This window comes from Lissotriton vulgaris, chromosome 12 (genome assembly GCF_964263255.1).
Source record: "Lissotriton vulgaris chromosome 12, aLisVul1.2, whole genome shotgun sequence".
NCBI classification, from domain to species: domain Eukaryota; kingdom Metazoa; phylum Chordata; class Amphibia; order Caudata; family Salamandridae; genus Lissotriton; species Lissotriton vulgaris.
In genome coordinates, this window is record NC_141700.1 from 202130847 (window position 1) to 202151747 (window position 20901).

At 45.8% G+C, this 20901-nt stretch overlaps 1 protein-coding gene across 1 annotated transcript in view; it reads right to left on the minus strand.

Annotated features, from left to right (window-relative positions):
- Positions 1-20901, minus strand: part of CDH8 (cadherin 8) — an 812369-nt gene that overhangs the window by 314728 nt on the left and 476740 nt on the right. The window contains exon 4 of the mRNA XM_086947716.1: positions 4076-4243. Within this exon, the coding sequence (XP_086803842.1) occupies positions 4076-4243 (168 nt within the window). The remainder of the gene's footprint in view (positions 1-4075; positions 4244-20901) is intronic.

The window sequence follows — 20901 nt, forward strand, 5'->3', positions numbered from 1 at the left end:
GAGCTTCTTCTTCTTTCCTTCCAACAGCGCAGGGAAATAGCTGGGTCATGTTATGAATTATATTGTGCTTTACTCTACCACTCTCTTCCTTGTAGCAAGGATGTTACCCAAATGTGTCCCACATTTTAGGCAGTAGTTCATTTGCCTGGAACTGCGATCATTACCATATCATAACTGCTGAAAAGGCACAGCCTTGCAGATTGCAAGAAAAATGAAAAGCAAAACCTATGCAATAGGACAGGAGCAAAATCCATTTTAAGCCTCCAGGTTACGAATGATCAATTCAGCTAAAACAGTTGCTTAAGATGGCAATCAATATTTTTTGAAAAAACATTATTTTCTCACGTCATAAATAATATTGCAACATGCACAGCTGTTTTTACACGTTGTATATTATTAGTCAAAAAGGAACAATACAACACATATTAAAAGCCAACATTCTGACCCAACAAATAAATAGGTGCAGTATAAATCACCCCTTACCTCTAGTTTTCCCACAGTTTGAATCAAGTGTGGATTATTTTCAGTTTTTCTGCCCAACCTACACCTTTCCCCAGAAAAACTGGGTTAGCCCGACTGGCAAGTCAGTTTGTATCCTCCACTATTGGAAAGTATTTTGGATCAATCAATTAAGCTCTACTTATATAGCACAGCATATCACCCTTGAGGGTATCCAGTTGATGTGCTGCGGGTCTCAGTCAAAGAGCAAGGTCTGTAGTCCCTTCCTGTAGTCTGCCACTGAGGTAGCTGCTTGAAGGTGGAGGCAAAGGGTGTTCCAGAAGTTGGTGGCGAGGTGGGCTAAGAATCAGCCTCTGATGTGGCAGCAGAAAATGTGTGGTGTCTGTGCGAGGGTGAGGTGGGCAGACTGGAGGTTTCTCTGTGGTTGGTGGAAGTTCAGGCGGTGGTTCATGTATGCTGATGCTTGGTTTTAGAGGACTTTGAAGGCGGGCAAGAAGCTTGAAGTGGCATATGTTCTGGATGGGGAGCCAGTGGAGGTCCCTCAGGTGCTAGGTGATGTGGGTCCTTCTGGGCATGTTGAGGATCAGCCTGGCTGCTGCATTCTGAATCCCCTGGAGTCTTCCCCAGAATTTGCTGGTGATGGCTGCATAGTGTGTGTTGCTGTAGTCTAGGCGGCTGGTGTTGAAGGTCTGCCTCACAGTTTTCCTGGTGCAGGTGGGTAGCCATTTGAAAAATCTGTGAAGCATGCAGAGCATGTGGGGGCAAGCCGAGGAGACAGCCTTGACCTGTTGTTTCATGAAGAGGTTGCTGTCGAGGATGATACTGAGTTTGGGTTTGTGGTCTTTCATAGTGGGGGTGTTTCTGAGCTCTGCTGGCCATCAGGATTCGTTCCAGAGGGAGGGTTGGCTGACGAAAATCAGCACTTTGGTTTTGTCCATGTTGAGCTTCAGGCAGTTTTCTTTCATCCAGGCTAAGAAGTCCTTCTTTAAGTGGTGATAGGGTCCACTGAGAGTGAGGGGATGAGGTGGGTGTCGTTGGTGTAGGAGATGATGTTGATTTTGTGAGGTCTGACAATGTCTACTAGCGACGTCATATAGAAGTTGAATTGGGTAGGATTGATGAAAGAGCCTTGCAGGACACTGCAGATGGTGTGCTTGGGCTGTGATGTGAAGGGAGGGAGATGGATCCTCTTTGTGCGCCCCATGAGGAAGGATGCATCTCTCTAAAAGCAACATCTTTGATATCGATCGGGTGCAGTCTATTAATGAGTGTGTGGTGGGAGACGGTGTCGAAAGTGGCGGAGAGGTCGAGATGGATCAGGGCGGCTGATTCCCCTTTGTCAAGTAGGGTGAGCAGTCGCAGTGATCAGAGCTATCATGGTGCTGTGGTTGTCCCTGAATCCTGATTGTAAGCGGTTATTTGTCTCCAGGTGTTCGGGGATTTGGAGGTTTAGTCCCATTTCCAGGATTTTGGGGGGAAACGGGAGCAGCAAGATGGGATGATTATTTTGGAGGTTGTTAAGGTTTGCAGAGGGTTTCTTAAGGAGGGGTCAGACCTCTGCGTGTTTCAAGGTGTGTCAGGAAAGGTACTTGTGATGATGCAGGCATTGAAGAAGGTGGTTAGCAGATGGTTGGTCTCATTGCTTACAAGGTTGAAGAGTTGATGGGGCATGGGTTGGTGGGTGCTCCCAAGTGGATGCAGTTAATTAGAGCTTGGGTGTCGGCAGTCTTTGCAGGAGTGGGCATGCTAAGGAGGTTGGTGGCTTAAGGATCGAAGTTTCTGTATATGGTGGCTATCTTGTTGTGGAACTGGTGTGCAAGAGCGTCGCAGAGTTCCTGTGATGAGGGTATCCAGTTTTTAGTGGCTGATGGGCAGGTGAACTCTCTGACAATGGCAAAGATGATTTAGTCTGGTTGGCGCTGGCCTCGATGTGGTGTGTCAGGGCCCTCTTATTCCCAGCTTTGAGTAGGTGGTGGTAGTCGAGGAAGACTTAAAAATGGATCGATCCCTGGTTCTTTCTGCTGAAGCACCATCTTCTTTCCAGTTGTTTGCATCTGCGTTTCACCACGCTGAGATCTGGTGAGTACAAGCTGGCTCGTCTGGTGGGTCTGTGCGTTCTGGCTGGTTTGATGGCGGCAGCTTAGTCGATCAGGTGATCCAGGTGCTGAAGTTCCCCACTGCCTGGTTCAGGTTGGTGGAGGCGTCAGGTTGGGAGAGGCTGAGGATAAGAATACATGACACAGAGGAGTGTATAGTGTTTGCTGTGTCAGGATTCCTAATGTGGGCATGGAAAATAAGATCTAATAAGTTATCTGTGACAGCGTAGATGGATGCTGTTCTGAACACAATGTTTTAGGCCTAATGTGTTTGCAACCTCATACTCGAAGCTGCTAGCTAAACTCTTTATAGAATTATTCATGTATTGTCTATAGCTTGCTCTAGGTTTCTTAATTCCCCTAACGTCCTAAGCCATCTACTTATGAAATCTTATGGGTGCAAACCTCTGAACTCAAGCTGGTTTCTGACCCTATGCTGTCGCATTTTTACAATTTTTTTATTTGAGAATTTTAGCTGTGTAGTGGAGCTAAATCAAGCACTGAACGAAATTATTCGAAGTGTAGGAGCACATAACGGACCCTGCTGATGTTTTTGTCCTCCTTCTCTTTTATTTTCACTTGTGAACTAGAAACAAATGTGACTAACTTTGTTTCTTTGATTGTAGGTGTGTAATAATGCATCATTGAACTTATCGGTCTAGTCGCGTTTTCCTTCAAATATGTTCTAAAAAGATATTTGGCGCTTTCTCCAAGTCAATGAGTATACTGTCCTGTTTACTGCTTGGCTATAAAGTAGTTCATTGTTACTCGGAGTTATGATGTTATGTTTTCAAGTGTATAACAACCCAGGCAATTGTTTCTATTGTTTTTTTATCTGTGCTTTATGGCCTTCGGGTGAAATGAAGCTTGAATTGAAAAATAGGTGCTGTACATATTGACGTGATAATCCGGCAAATTAAGACTCCCAGTGGCCTTTGAAAAACAATAATACGGGCAGGTGCAGTTGCAATTCAATACAATCCTAACTTAAATGCAGTAGTATTTATTATAACAAAATGATGTCATTTAAAAAAGGAATATTAAAAATGTTGTACCAGTGACCTTGTGATCTCTGGACTGTTGCATTTTCTCATGGTGTTATCTACTTAATAAAACTAAGCCTCAACGTCATAGCACTTTAAACTTAAAGTTCAGTCAATAAGGGAAGTGAAAGCCACTCTAAACTAGCTAGTGTTTAGCAAACCCACAGATTTATTGACAGAAGGACCAAAGGGTAGTAGCTGCATGGGGAAAAAACGTAATGCTTAGCAAATGTACTACAATTTAATATACCTCTTCTTTCCTACAACAAAACGCCCAGCACCCTTGAATGAGGATAAAGCTAAACATTTATGATCAAGAAACCTTGATTGTTTTCATAATGCATTTTCACAGGAAGACATATAATCACCATAGTGTTAATCAGAGAGCATTTGTGAATTTGTTAATAATTTCCAAATAATGCGATAACATGTTAAAGAATTTGAAATATACATATGTACACTTGTATTGGTACTTACTCATTGCAAACTTTGGAGGGTTGTCGTTAACATCAGTTAATGTTACCGTCACTGTTGTCGTCCCAGAAAGTCCACCCATGTGACCACCCATATCCTTTGCTTGTATAACAACAAGATATTCCTCTCTGGCTTCTCGGTCCATGTTCGAAAGGGCTGTCTTAATGATTGCTGGAATAAGAGGCAACACAAATTTGAACACAATTTAATTTGATAGGTATTAAATTACTACAAACCTTAAGTTCACTTACATGACATAAACATGACTTTAAAAATGTCCTGGAATCTATAGACAAGGTTATAAAATCCCCTATGCTCATCAATACAAATCTTAATCAAAGCCACCATTATATTGCTTAAGTGTAACTAACACAAACATTACTCACCTGTTTGTAAATCTAGCTCATAGTTTTTGTCATCACCAAATTGCTGCTGAAGTGTCACATTATTCCTAATTAATTTTAACAGGTTAATATACTGCAGGCCTCATTATGAGTGCTTGGTTATTTACCAGCTGTTTCCATGCTCGTAGCTACCAATAGTAGCTGTAACTCTAGGGATAGTGAGGTAACTGGGATTACGAGTGAAGCCTTGACATTCCACGTACAAATGAGAAATTATTGGTGCAATCAGGAATGCCGGAACCTACTGACGTTTCTACACTCCACCTCGAGTTTCACTCAGAGATTTTGGTTGCTTTAAGCAGCCAGGTAACCTTGGATATACCTTGATCACTTGGAATTGTATATGTGTCAGTAACTGAAATTAGTAGTCCACCAGTTGAAAGCCATTCATCCATGGCCCTAGCAACAACCCTACAGATATCTACTTCATACCTCACACACTGCTGCTTAACAAACTCTGTTAAGCAGCAAAGTATTCCAGAGTTTTGGTGTATTAGAAATTGGCTTAGTGGTTGACGAGGGTATGAAGACTTATTGAAGGTCAGTGCTGGATGGGGCCATAATGTAAGAAAAGAGGCATATTGAAATGCAAAGTTCATAAAATTATCTTTAAGTCCAGTATATGTTGACATAGTGTGGTCCTTCGTCAGTGTCTCTGAGTGTTTCGACTCTTGGAATGGATACATGGGTCTTCATCAGGAGGTTGGATCCTTAGAAATCTGTGTTTGATGAAGGGTTAAAAAGTGAGTATATGTGTGTAAAATAAAGCTAAGTTAATGGCAAGGCAAGAGCATTTAAGAAAATACATTGAAAAGCAGATGTGTTTTCAGTCCCTAAATGTTATTTTCACACAGTTCCTCAAATTGAAATTAAATGAAATGAAATGAAATGAAAAGGGGATTTCTAAAGCGCATGGCTGCCCGGGGGCGTCCCAGCGCTAGGATTGCAATAACAACTGAGGGGGAGAGCGGAGGAAGAGAGGGGGTACAGGGGTTATTGCGGGAAGAGGTGAGTTTTAAGTAGCTTGCGGAATTTCATATAGTTAAGTTTGACGTGCAGATTGGTTGGTAGGGCGTTCCATGATGTTGCAGATGCAACCGAGAATCGACGCCCTCCAGTTCGGGCCTTCTTGATTCTGTGTGCCGTGGCCAAGTTACCTTGGGAGGAGCGCAGGGACCTATTAGGTTTGTATGGAAAGAGCATGTTTTTGAGCAACGGGGGACCTTGGTCTTGTAGAGCTTTGTGGGTTGTGCATAGGGCCTTGAATTTGACCCTTTCACGGATCGGCAGCCAGTGGAGTGCCCTCAAGGCAGGTTTGGCGGATGCTCTTCGGGGAGTGCCTGTCAGGAGCCTTGCAGCAGCATTTTGGGTTCTCTGAAGAATGTTCATGGTTGATTCAGGGGCTGACAGGAAGAGGGCATTGCCGTAGTCTAACCTAGATGAGATAAGACCTTGGATGAGTAGTTTTTGAGATTGTGCTGGGAGAAGAGGAAGAATCTTCCTGGCCGAACGGAGTAGGCCCACACAAGTACCAGCTGTTTTTTTGGCCTGAGTTTTAAAAGAGAGGTCCTGTTCCAGCCAGAAACCCAGACTTTTGAGCTCAGTCTTGGGTTGCGGAAGGGGACCCAGGCATGATGGCCACATAGCGCTAGGGAGGGGTGATGTTGGGTGTCCCAGTAGCATGAGCTCGGTTTTAGAGCCATTTAATTTCAGCCTTGAGTCACACATCCACTTATGGACTCCTTCGAGACAGTCATGGAGGTTTTTAAGTTTGTCACTTTCTAGCGAGAATGAAACAACCATTTGGGTGTCATCAGCGTATGTGATGGCTTTTATCCCAAAGGGAGTAACCACTTCCTCCAGGGGGGCCATGTATATATTAAATAGTGTAGGGCTCAATGAAGAGCCCTGAGGGACCCCACACTGGAGGGGGAAAAGGTCAGATCGCACATTACCTTCACAGACCTGAAAGGTTCTGTCCCTAAGGAAGGATGAGAGCCAGCGAAGTGCCGTGTTTCTCACTCCTATGTTGAGCAATCGCTGGATCAGGATCCTGTGGTCTACCGTGTCAAATGCAGCGCTTAGATCCAGGAGGATCAGTAGTACCGATCCTCCTGAATCCAAGATGCATCTGGCTTCCTCTACCACTTGTAGGAGAGCGGTCTCGGTCCCCTGACCAGGGCGAAAACCTGTTTGAGAAGGGCGAAGAAGGTTGTTGGCTTTGAGGAAAGCCGATAGTTGCTGATTAACAGCCTTTTCTGTGATCTTGCTTATACCTGGCAAGAGGGAAATTGGGCGAAGGTTGGAGAGATCTAGTGGGTTAAGACCTGTTTTTTTCTGTAGGGCTTTAACTATTGTGTGTTTCCAGTTGGGGGGACCACTCCTTGGCTAAGAGAGGCATTGATAAGGTTGGTGGCCAGTTGTGAGATGGTAGGTCCGACTTGTTTGAGGATGTGAATGGGGGCAGGATCGTTTGGGGCCCACTTTTCATGCCTGATAGGATTTTCAGAAACTCTTCATTGGTCAGCTGGTTAAAGCTGTCTAAGAACGGGCCGGTTGTTGAAAGTGGAGAGGTGTCAGAGGGCTTGTTATCAGATTTAGTAGGGAGGGTTTGTAAGATGGTTGTTATTTTGTTCTGGAAGAAGGCTGCTATTTGATTGCATCTGGCAACTGAGGGTTCCTGAGTGGGGGGGGGGATTGGGGATTTTAAGTAGGTCTTTAAATATTTTATAGGTCTCACGGGACGAGTTCGATGCAGATTTAATTTTTTCTTCAAAGAAGGAAGCCTGTGCTGATTTTCGGGCTAATTTATAGGTTTTCATTGCTTTTTTGTATTCTTCTTTGATGAGTGGGTCCCAGTTTTTTCTCCATTTACGTTCTTGGACTTTGCAGATTTTTCTTAAATTCCTCAATTCTTGGGAATTTGAAAGTAGTGCATTTTTTCTTCAGATTTTTCTTGGGGGCAACTAGATCCAAGGTGGAGGTGAGCCATCTGGTAAAATTTTTGTCTGCTTTTTCAGGGTCTGGGTCTGCGGAAGGGGCAGAGTGAGTTAGTTTCTGGGTCCAGTTTTCGAATGAGAGTTTGGACCAGATTCTTTCCTGTTGTCTGCAGGTTGAAATTTGGGGGGTGTCAAAAGTGGTTTGCCAGGTGAAAGGGATAAGGGAGTGATCCGACCATGGGAGGGGGAGTGGGTGAGGGACTTCTATATTATGGAGGTTGGTGAAGAGTGGGTCTAAAAGGTGTCCTTTGGCATGAGTTGCCTCAGAGTTTTTAAGTTGGAGGTCAAATGCCTTTAATTCCGAAATAAGATCACCTGCGGTTTTGTCTGTGCTATCCTCGAAATGGAGATTTAAGTCTCCTAGCAAGAGAAAGTTGGAGGTCGATGTACAAGAGGAGATAGTGGCCTCTAGCAGTGAGCTAACGAAGTTGCCTAGGCTGGCGGGCGGACGGTATATGAGAATTCCCGAGAGGGATTTATTGGGGTTTATTTGGAGGGAGAAGTGGATGCTTTCGCAGTCCTCAATACCTCCCTCTTGTATCCTGCATGTGAGAGTGTTTCTGTACACAATCGCTAAACCCCCTCCTTTTCCCTTTGTTCTGTTTTGGTACAGTATAAGGTAACCCATGGGGAGCATGTTGACAATGTCAGCCTCGGAATGGGGCGTCAGCCACGTTTCCGTAAGGAAAAGAATATCTAGCTTCATATCTTGGATTAGCAATTTAATTTCTAAGGAGTGTTTAGATGCAGATCTACAGTTCAGCAAAGCTAGACTGACAAGATTTGGCGTATGGCGGTTGGATTTCCCTCTTGTTTCACTTGGAAGGGAAGGTGGAGGGATAGGGGGTAATGCAGCCGTACGGAGTTGTAGAAGGTGGTCCCGAGAATATTCGAATCGGTGATTCCTAAAAATGGGCATAGTGAGTGGCCCTGTGCCCGGCCTGGCCCGGACGGGCCAAGACGGGCTTGCCTCTGGCGCGCCATTGGCGCGCCCGCTGCGCCCGCCCGCTGTGCGGACGAGAAGAGGACTACATTTTATGGAGGTTGGGCCCAAATCGCCCAGCCACTAGAGCGCTGCCCAGGCCCCGTTCCAAGATGGTGGCCGTGGATTGAGCGCCTCGAGGTGTATTAGCAAGGCAGACCAGGAGCCCTGAAAACAGCTTCAAGTCGTGCAATTGTTCTGCACGAGGAAGCGGCTCACTACGGTTGTTTATTACATTTGTGAATTAGGTCAGTTTGAGCACAGATAAGTTAAGATTTTGCATAAAGTCAAGATCGTTTTTCATCAGTGCACATACGCTTTCAATCAATTTTCTCTTATCCATCAAGATAATTCCAATCCTGCTCCATTTAGGAACAAGCCAAAAACACACTCCCTAAAAGACCACTAATCACGACAAAGTATCAGTCCACTGCCACTCTCAGAACCATCTACCTATAAAATCCAACGTTTTTTGGCTAGTTGTGGGCTGTACAAAAACAAACCACATGCATGGTCTATCTGCATTGTCCATCTTTGTACCTATATCGCAATGTGATGGCAAACATACAGGTAGTTGTAGGGACACAACAGCATTCTCAAGTGAAAAGCCACAGCTGCATACCCAATTGAATCTGAGCCCTGTGAATTTTTGTATTTTTCACTGATTGCGGTAGTTCTGGGCTCATGTAACAGCTTGTAATCCTGATGCTGTGGATGAAATGGCACAAACAGAAAATGGATTCAAGCTTTGTGAAAAAGTCTGTCCTTTCAGAAATAGTATTAATCAAATGAACTTTTTGAACTAACAAATCAAGTATATGGACTGAAGGTCATATCTCTTTCTTTTGACTTTCCCTTTTTATTAATCTTTTTATACAAACTGATACACCTTCCATGGGGATTTTGCTAGTAGGTCAAGAGAATTGTGAGCTTTCTAGACATAAATAGAATAAACTTGCACTTTTGGATTGGCTCAATATCCCTATTTAGGAACACATTTAACATTAGAAATTAAGTGCCTGGTGGACTTCAGGGGTTAAAAAGGAGGGCAAGCATCTGAAAGATGCTTGCTCTTGATGGGCATGGCCAACTGCTATGGTGCTCATCACACAAATCAGAATTCCTGCCCAGTGATCCTCCATCTGACACCATTCTGCTTGATTTCTTGAACAGAGGGGCATCTAATCCGTGACTCCCCTCTGACCCCATTGCATGCTTCAATTGCCTGTCGATACTACATTGATGCACCACAGGAGCTCTGCCAGCCCCCTGAGGGAGCCACAAGCGGGTGACTCTAAGTTGGTTTACAAGGGCTGCCCAAACTTACAGAGAACGGCAGAGGCGCGGCCTGGCTTGATCTGCTGACTATTCCTCTGCAGTAGAGCACCAGAGCCTTCAACCAAATGGCTGCCAGGGTTCTCCGGTGGTGAGGGCTCTTGCAGCTGTGTCTGCAACCATAGACCCAGGAGGGGAGGGTGGTACTGGATGGCGGTTTACTCTGGGTGACAGTGAGTGGCACAGGGAGCACTGCTAGGCCCGAATACCTAAACCGCTTTCCCCTATCGCATTGCTGGGGATCTGCCCTGGGCAATGTGCTCTAGACAGTGCAAGGTGCTGGGACTCTGAGACCTGCTTGAACTACGGAAGGGCAGTAAGCAGTTCAAAATCCTCTGCTTTGCCCTTTCCAACATGACCTACGATTTTCCCCCTGGTCAAAACGGCCATCCAGCACACCCAGCGGTGAGTGCTCCTGCTATTGCGGCTGCTGCTAAGGTGATAAGAGGGGAGTGAACTGTTCACTGGTGAAACACCAAAGGAAGTTATGAGAGGTGAGGCATTGGTGACTGTGTCTGGGTGGCGAGACAACTTGCAGAGGGGGTTACTGACTGCACCTGCTGCCTTGCTGGAGAGGCACTGTCCGAGTTGGGCACCTCTGGACAGTGATACCCCAGAGACACTCTGGAGCTGCGAATAAGTGGTGAGTGATACTGAATGCCCTGAACCACTCAGTCCCGCAAGCCTGACTGGCAGCCCACGAGGGAGCTGACTGAGAGTCTCACGGGAGCCACCTTCCACTTACAGTACACTAGACTCCTTGGTCACTTGCCATCCACTAATAGCTGAGTGCTGTGACTTCTCCAAATTATTTCCTGTTGGAGGACCTATTGCCCTGAGTGCTGGGAGTAGACTGGACTTCGGATTGGACTGGTGCGCCTGGCTGCCCTACGGCTCCCTAGACCTGGTGCTGGTAACTTCTGACATTGAGAACTGTTACTTGAGGCAAACGACATGCTCTTCAACATTATTCCTTCTGGGGCCGGAGGGTCTCAGCTGCTATTGTTTGCCTTATTACACTCCCACTCAATCTTGCTAGGTGCGGATCCCCCTACCAAGACTTGTTGATTGGATCAAGTACTATCCATTGTATTTAGTTATTAGCCTGAGCTACCTCGTCTACTGAACCATACTCAAAGGCCCTGGGGAATTGTCGGGACCTGCAAGACGACCTACCAAAAACCACTCTAGCAGTGGGAGTTCTTTGGCTGTAACAAGTGTTGCTGGTCACACATATTGACCATCACAAGAGATACCTAGAGGCAGCCGCTGGTGTAACTCTGTGAAACATCTCAGGTTTCTCCAACCTGGACCCAGACAATCCCTCTTCCCAAGCCAAAGCACTCCTAGCACTGAGCCACAGTGATAGGAGCACACTACCTCTCTTGCTTTACCTCCCACGACTTGACCATCATCATGGGCAAGGTGTCCCAGGAACAGGACCCAGATATTGGGGGTTCGACCCTGGGTGACACCGCTGAGGACACACAGGTTGCTGGAGTGCCTGCCCTACATGTGGGACCATGTAAAGGACCTACTCTTCAAGGTATTCTGCAGGGCATCACCACCTCCAGAGTGGTGCTGGGGTTGAAGAAGAACATGCTGGTAACAGATCTGGGCATCCTGCAAGGTGACTACCGAAGTCTGGCAGAACGGGTCAAAACAGCTGAGAGAAAACTGGCATAGATCCCTTCAGAACTAGTGCCAATAAAAGAGTGACTCACCAACATGGAGGGGAAGATTCGGACACTGGAGCTCAGGGTGGAAGACACTGAAAACAGGTCACGACGAAATAACATCCATGTGATTAGACTGCTGGAATGTTTGAAGGGGAGCAGCTTGCTGGAATACCTAGAATGATGGTTGCATGAAGAGGTGGCACCGGAGGGACTCTCCCCATTTTGCATCCCAGAGGGGGCACTTAGGGTTTCAGCATGGACCCCCCTGCTTGGGGTGCCACTGCAGCCTGTAGTGGCCAGACAGCTGCACTATAAAGTCTGGGAACACATCCTGGGCCAAGCCGGGTACAGGAGAGACCAAAGAGTTGAAAATAGCAAAATCATGATATTTCCAGACTTCACTAGGAATGTACAAAAACAGCAGCCTACATTCCTGGATGTTAAATGGTGCCTTCACAAGCTGTGCCGAGGCAGTGATCTTTGCAGTAATCATAGAGAAGGCTTTAGACAGACTGGAGTGTGACTTTCTCAGGGGCATAATGGAGCACTTCCTACTGCGGCACAGGTTTATAGCATGGACCAGATTTCTATACACGGACCTAACAGACAGAGTCCTGATGGTATGGATTATCTCAAAGACCTACAGTGTGCGCCTTGGGACTAGGCATAAGTGGACTTTGTCACCTCTGCTATTTGTGCGGGCAATGAAGTCACTGGCCGGCTATGCCAGAGCAGCGGACAGCAATCCAGACATACAGGTTGGAGGGCTGACCCATCACATTGTCTTGTATGCAGAAGAACTCTTACTTTTCCTTTGAAATACGATGACTACTAGAGGACTTTGGGTTGCAGAAGTTGCGATTATTCCTGACGCCTGTGAATCAAGGCACTCCCAGTGGGATTCGAGATATTGCAGTGGGAGACCTGATGCTTGCAGAACTCTGGTGTGAAAATATACAATGATCAAACAGATTTGTTAGAAGGGAATTTTGGGAAGGCAATTTGGGCTCTTAGAACGAGTACTGACTTTTGAAGGATGCCCCCATCTCTGTTGCGGGCTGAGATGAACTACTCAAAAGGATTGCGCTCCCCCAAATACTGTATTTCTTTTTGGTGCTGTTGATATGGATCCCACAGGTGGTATTTTGAGAACTCGACTTGCTCATCACTGGTTTTATATGGGAAGCAGGCAGCAGACGGGTGGCTCTGACCAAGTTGCTAAGACCTGTGGAAGAGGGAGGACTGTCAGTCCCTGAATTCAAATATTACTACTTTGAAGCACAGGTCCAATGGCTAACACAGTGGTTGACAGGCAGACTGACTCCAGAGCGAGAAATGGGTCATTGTGTACCCAATCTCCACCAGCTGCTATGGATACTGATAAAGCTAGACTGCCCTCCTAGAGATGATACCAAAGAATTCCAAGTGCTGGAGTGCTGTTGGTCCCGCTGTGTGTGAAAGACATGAGTTAGGGTCCTGTACTCGACAGACATACCCATGAGCACACTGAAGGTACTTCCGCACGGGGGCTGGGAGGTTCTCACGGATTGGATAACTGCAGGAGCATCAATGAAGGGTGATTTTTTCAGATCTGAGAAACTCCTCCTATTTAAAGAGTTCTGCTTGGAAGATGATCTACCCAGGCCACTTTCTACTCCACGAAGCAGTGACAGTCGTGGTCCACAGGCACTGGGGTGCAAGCCTATGAGAACCACCACATCACTAGAGTTATGCAAACAAAACTAGAGTTGTCAATATATAGTCACATCCTCGAGCACCTTCAATACTGTCACCTGCTTTTATAGCATGGTCAGAGAGGACATGATGTTGCCCCTGACCACCCTCCAAATCTGATGGGAGAATGACCTGTGAATCCCCATACCAAAGGGCAACTGGGTGATTTTATTAGAACGGGTTCCCAAAGTACCAAGAAATGCCCATTTTAAGTTATTTAATTTCTATGCTTTACACAGGGCGTACCTCACCCCCAGAAAAATAATTAGTATTTTCATACAGTAGGAGAAGCAGGTCTGCGATGAAGAGAGGTAGAAGCGGAGTTTCTAAACATGTTCTGGAGTTGCCCGTTGCTCACTCATTACTGGGTTGAAGTCCCACAGATGGTTACAGATATCATTGAGAGAGAGGTCCCCAGTACCCCAGGACACTGTTTATTAAGTTGACTTTCACACACTGTTAAGACGAAGGCCACAAGTGGGTTTCAAGATTTGGATTTTATTCTTGTGATGCGGGAAATGACTAGGAATAGGAAGCCTCCTTGGGGACCCAGCGCAGCAACATGGCACAGATAGCTTGAGAGGTGGGCAGGGCATAAAAGTGCAGTGCTGCTCCAAGAGGCTTGACATGGCCATGGACTATTTGATAGGGCCAGGGCCTGGGAGGCACTGGTAGATTCAACAAGGGGTTCTGGATTCCCTGCTGCAAGGAATACCACCAGGAATTCCATTAGGGTTTACTCTTTCTTAGCCCTGCTGGAATTCTTGAGCCACTGCCTGCTTATGCCTGCACTCCAATAGGCCAACACCAGCTCATGAAATAAGGTTGCCAGATGCCTGCTGTTTTTTTTTTTTTTTTTTTAAATATCTTTTTATTTGCTTTTCTCATAACTTGTACAGTTACATTAATAGCAGTGTCAGATGCCTGCTGTTGATTGAAATTGGATGATTCAAAATGGGACACAAGCATTCAATGTAGTAATCTGCGGCCATTACTAGAGGAGGTGGGTGAACAATATGGAGTGGGTTTTTCAAGTTAATACAAATTACAAGGTATTGCTGGACTTGTGTAAGGTGGTGATGTTAGTATTTTTATTTCTATTGCTCGTTGCTTAAGGATGACGAATCAAATCAATAATGCTGCATTTAAAAAAATGAAAGATGATAGCTCTTTGTTTCTGTGATAATGCCATCCCTTTTCATCATTCTATAACTCACAACTCAATAATGCAAAAAAAAAAAATAATCATGCAGCAACTTGTGCTTGTGGTTGCCATCTTTTTGATTAAAAATCACTTGTTTAGTGTTCCCCTCATTGTTATGAGGAAGCACCAATCCGTTTAGGTGCATGGCACAGCACCATCTTCCTATTAAAATTGCCAACAAAATGTATAGATTGCAGCAATGTTTCTTTAAAAAAAACACCACCCCTTTTGGTTGAGTCAGCAAATCGCGTTAAAATAGTACTTTTTGTAACTGGAAGAAAGTGTACGGTGTCATATTTGAATAGGTTACAACTTCTAGAACAACTGGAAGGGACTTATTTTAAACAGATGTTTTTTGTTTGCTCTGCATAATTGTACAGAGAAGGACAATGTGACCTAGAAGCAGCACCAGCCTGCAAAAGACTCCATTCACCTGTTTATGGGACATTTAAGTGATCTTTATACCTGCAACTCATTATCCTTCTATCGAACATTACACTGCCAAACTACTGATAATATCCCGATCAGTCTTAAGGTACGTTTCAGGAACAGGGTAATTATCACTGAAAAGACAGTTCGCTATTAAAAAACAAGAACGCGAAAAACTGATTACGAAATTTCAGCTACAGAATGAAATTAAGCAAATGATAGGAAAGTGATGGCATTTTCTCACTCTGCATTACTGAACCATGCTTTTCACTGTGCAGTCATGATGCCAAACTGTATTAAACAGGAAATGGGGCATGTTATACTGAATCTATCAATGTTCTCTTCTTATTTATTTTATTTTTCTTACCGGGAGAAAGTGATAATAAATGTCTATGTCTGAAAATAGAGAGCAAATATGGTAAAATACTCAATCATCCTTTAAGTAAGTCAAGCGCAAGAACTGCCCAGGGAAATCTAATCCACCAGAACAGTCTCTTTTTTTTTTTTAACAACAGTGCTCCGGGCTTCGTTCTCAAGCAAAGGAAACAACGCCTCCTTCCAGCTTCGGAAAATCACAGATAAGCCACTGAAGGAGTCCGTGAACAATCCTTACACCATTTACAGTAACTCAAATGTAGTAATTGATTTGAAAGTGAAGATGACAGCACTATTTATTATATAGTTACCATTATAAAATTGTATTTGTTTTAATTCTGAAAACGCAATATTTTAAGGAGGGAAACTGTGGGATGCCGTAGTAGCTTTGTGGCGGCCTCAAGGTGTCAAAATACCACAGCTAAATGAAATAATTAACGTTCACAAAATTTGGCAGTTGAAGGCCAGGCGGAAGTCATGTCCATCTCGGTCTGTTATACTTCAAACTCTGCCCCGGAAGGAATTTGAGTTGAGACATGCATTCTTATTTAATTCTCTTTTGAGACGTTTTCTGGAGCGCTGGTGGTTCGGTTCTGTCCTCCGAGTTTGGGTGCAGGACCCCCAGGTGACTGACTGGCTTCATTGCGGAAGCACTTGTAGAGTAGGAGGTTGGAGACCAGTCGCATGGGAGATGTGAAACACCGCCTTCTTGCAGGTATCCAGGGCCGTTGTAATAATTGTTGTGGGGTGTAGTGTTCAGTGTCTTTGCACCCCCTCGCACTGCCCCTCCCCTCCATCCACACGACCAATGTATAACTTTCGGGACTGATTTGCTGAGACTGTGTCATGGGAAATTAGGTTACAGACATGCAATATGATACTACACAAATCCTGCATTATATAATCTAAAGAGCAAATATTCTGTTCTATGCAGGAGGTTGCATTCCTACCTATGTTTAGCCGCACTTTTACAAGCGCCCTCCACTGAGCGTTTAATTCTGTCTAGCGACCATCCCCAGTCACTTTTTGTTAATTGAGGGAAGAAATTCAGATTTTGGCAAATGCTGGAGTCAGACAGCCAGGGCCGGAATGACCATGTATGCAATCGGGCATTTTCCCGGAAGGCTTGAGTGACTGGAAGCCATATTTTGAAGACCAAGGTCTTAGGATGGTTCACTTGTCATGTTCTCCAACACTTCCCTTACCGAAGTGGAATACTACATTTAGTGGTTAACCTGTCTTTTTATAGCATTCGAAGACTAATTTATGCCAATTTTAGTATTCAGTAGTATTCTTTTTTGGAAGGCTAGTGCATGAAGACTACTGATATGTGAGTGGTACTTCTTGAATACTAACAGAATACTAAGCACATACTTATTTGTAGTCGCATAGTCTTCATTTACAACGCAGAACATTTAGTGAATACAAACAATTTGAATACTACTGGACTTTAAACCGACTACTATTAACATTCTATTCAAGCTGCATGCTGAATGGTAGATCAGTGCCTTATTTATTATACTAATTTTATGCGTTATTTATTATACTAGTGTGGTGTTTGTGTAGTGTAGGGTAGTGTTTTAGGGTTTAGGGTAGTGCTGGGGGATCGTGCACAGTAGTGATTGAGTGTAGGGACCGGACTGGGGGCTTAGGGGAGGGTCGTGCTGGGGTAGTTTTTTAGGGTAGCGTTGCGGTGTTTAGGGTAGTGTTTCAGGTTTTAGTGTATAGTGCTCGGGGGCCGTACAGGGTAATTTTTGAGTGTGGGGACCGGACTGGAGGATTGGGGAGGATCGTGCTGGGGGTAGTGTTTTAGGGTTTAGGGTAGTGTTGTGGTGTTTGTGTCGTGTAGGGTAGTGTTTTAGGGTTTAGGGTAGTGCTGAGGGGTCATGCAGTGTAGTGTTTGAGTGTAGGGACTGGACGGGGGTCATGCTGGGGGTAGTGTTTTAGGGTTTAGGGTAGTGTTGTGGTGTTTGTGTAGTGCAGGGTAGTGTTTTAGGGTTCAGGGTAGTGCTGGGGGCCGTGCATGGTAGTGTTTAAGTGTGGGGACCGGACTGGGAGTGGGGGGAGGGTCGTGCCGGGGGTAGTAGTGGTTTAGGATAGTGTTGTGGTGTTTGTATAGTGTAGGGTAGTGTTTTAGGATTTAGGGTAGTGCTGGGGGTCATGCAGGGTAGTGTTTGAGTGTAGGGACAGGACTGGGGGTCAGGGGTCATGCTGGGGGTTGTGTTTTAGGGTTTAGGGCAGTGTTGTATAGTGCAGGGTAGTGTTTTAGGGTTCAGGGTAGTGCTGGGGGTCGTGCATGGTAGTGTTTAAGTGTGGGGACCGGACTAGGGGTCAGGGAAGGGTCATGCTGGGGGTAGTGGTTTAGGGTAGTGTTGTGGTGTTTGTGTAGTGTAGGGTAGTGTTTTAGGGTTTAGGGTAGTGCTGGGGGGGTCATGCAGGGTAGTGTTTGAGTGTAGGGACCAGACTGGGGGTCGGGGGTCGTGCTGGAGGTAGTGTTTTAGGGTTTAGGGTAGTGTTGTGTAGTGCAGGGTAGTGTTTTAGGGTTCAGGGTAGTGCTGGGGGATCGTGCATGGTAGTGTTTAAGTGTTGGGACCAGACTGGGGTCGGGGGAGGGTTGTGCTGGGGTAGTGGTTTAGGGTAGTATTGTTGTGTTTGTGTAGTGTAGGGTAGTGTTTTATGGTTTAGGGTAGTGCTGGGGGGTCGTGCAGGGTAGTGCTTGAGTGTAGGGACCGGACTGAGGGTCGGGGGTTGTGCTGGGGGTAGTGTTTAAGGATTTAGGGTAGTGTTGTGGTGTTTGTGCCGTGTAGGGTAGTGTTTTAGGGTTTAGGGTAGTGCTGGGGGGTCGTGCAGGGTAGTGTTTGAGTGTATGGACCGAACTGGGGGTCGGGGGTCGTGCTGGGGGTAGTGTTTTAGGGTTCAGGGTAGTGCTGGGGTTGTGCAGGGTAGTGTTCAAGTGTTGGGACCGGACTGGGGGTCGGGGAGGGTAACCCTACTTTATATTAATTTTGATGAAATGTCTCACACTATGGCAGTAAATCGAAAATGCAAAGGTTGTTCTGATGAACTGTCATGAATGATCAGATTAATTAGATCATATTCAGACCAGCTGCAGTGCCAGCAGTCTGTGGCAGTGCCCTTCCATTTCTGGTGCCTACAGCGATTGTAAGTTCTTCTTCGAGTTTCTTGTTGCTCAAATGGATGCAATTTATGCTATTTATATGTTACCCTTGTCTTCAATGCTTGATTTTACTTGCGAGAAAGAGTTACTCATAATTGTTGAAATGTCACTTACACTGAAATTATGAAAAAGTCACTCACAGCAATCTGAAACCTTGGCAGCATGCCCGTGATGAAGGACACGGCGGGTGCCCACCCCGCGTATTGCTGTCTTAATTGCAGGTGCCCACCCTGCATTATGGTGCCCACCCCGTGGTATACATCCAGCCCTGCCAAGTATCACGCATCAGGCATGACTCTACCGCACTTCAGTGAGGTGGTCCGCAACACTGCACTGAAATGCGAAGTCACGCATATTAGGGTCTGTGCCTATCAAGCGCTGTTCTTATAAAACACTTGTGTCAGTGGTACAGGAAGGCAGCTCGTGCTGGGAGACTTCAGGGGAGACTTCTTGGGGGCTGGGTTTTGAGTTGCGGCGCTTGCTACAATGTAGCAAGTGTATGTGAATCGCCGCGCGGGAGCGCAGCATACTTTCACTTTCATGAGTTCTCGGGCAGCAACTGATCCCAGAAATGGCTCCAGGCTGGTCTTGATGAGGTCACAGCAGGCGGGGTAAATTATTCCCGCGCCCGCTGCATCACGCGCGCCTGACTCAGCTCTCTCACTAAAGCCCGGGTGGTGGCAGAGTCCCTTAGAACGCCTGCGGCGGCTGGAGTGGTTCATTTGAGGCCCCAGAGCACCAGGAACTCTGCAGCTCAGCCGGCCGGCCCGAGCGAACCTGATTCAGGCGGCCAGTCACAACACAGGGAGAGGCGAGATAGGCAGCCAGCATCGCTGCGTGAAATGCAGCTGCTCTCTTCAAGTAAGTGTGTGTGCCTGCCTAGCCCCGAAGTTAGAGAGGTACGTGAAATAAGAGTAATGTAAGAGTGCTTCACTGGCAATAATTAAAGATCCACATTAGCTGATCTCCCGGCTTTGCATTCTGACCTCACCGGCCCGGTGGCTGAGTGTACCAGGGACTGCACCAGGCGGGTGCTGAAATGTGGTTCCTTACTCACCAGTCCCCGGAGCAGACATCACTGTGCAGCCTAATTAGCTCAGTCTCAATCATGCTCAGCTAGTGTTGCCGCAGGCCGGTAGTCTGAGCAGACGATGCGGCGGCAAGCTCCAGGTAGGCCTGTACCGTTCCGAACAGCAAAAATAACGTAAGTGGCTAGCCTGGAGTGATGTAGCATTCTTAAGTTGCTGATTCTAATGTGTTTTAGAATGATGGCACAGAGCCGTCATGATCGTGTTATATTCTGAGCTGCCACACACTGCAGGGAGTCTGTCGCTCATTATACTTGTTCGGTGTTTGGCAGTCACACTCCAAGGTCCAACATCTACTCTACTTTCAGCATGCCTCCAAGCCGGAGTGTTACTAAATCACAGCCTGGTTCTGTGACACAGACAGGCTGTGGGGGCTGGGCAGGTAGCGGCATGCCAACCCGGGTGGCCCGCACAGATCGGGGTAATGATATTTTTATTAGGGTTTATGCTGCTAAACTAGTCATTTTGAAACCAATGCAGGGTGCCTAGTGAGTGTTCAGTTTGAGGAGGAACATTTCTTTCTGCATGCAACCCCTTCGCATTTTGTTATCATGGAAAGGCTAGGTGCACTGCAGACTCCATGTTATTTTCAGAGGTTCTCAACTCTTGTTCTTGTTAGGCTATTGCCCTGAAGTGTTTCCTCTGTGTCTAGTCACGTTGCTGGGTTTCGAGAAGACTCCATCCAAGTTAGGCAGATGACATACCTCTACCATGACAGTCCCCTAGACACAATACTGCATGTGTCAAAGATCACTCCTGCTCTGTGACATGCACACACCTTTCACTAAAGAACACTCAGTCTCGGATCAGTTTTACTTTGCATCTATGTCGCATGTGTGCTATGCATTAGTGTCTTTCTAGATGACAACTAACACAGTTGCCAAGTGGCTCGTCGTGATTGTGAGATAACAGCATCTTAGTGCACATCTACTGCTGCTGAGTATGAATGAGAAGGAATAAGCACTTCCTGCAGGTGCCAGTTCAGTGACTCACTAGCACTACCTTCAGATGCCAAGAACACAATGGCACAATGGCACTTCTCCCAGCATTGACATACTCTAGATGACTAGAGTAGCCCTGCCACTCCCATCTAATTGCTAGAAAGTGGGAACCACTACCAAGTGACTATTTCAGGTTGTCTGGTCTGCCCTTAAAAAGCCGAAAGAAGTGACAGAGGACAAGGGCGCTGGGGCGAATTAGACACAGTGAATACATTTTGGAATCAAGGTGTTAAAGGGTAGCATTTAAACAATGCCTATCCATTTCTGATGCTTTGCACCAGTTTTAAGATCTTCTTAGAGTTTCTCGTTGCATAAATGGGTTTAATTTCTGATATTTATATGTTTCTCTCATTTTCATTGCTTGATTTTGCTCACGAGAAAATGACACTCATAGCTGTTAAAATGTCACTCATAATTGCAC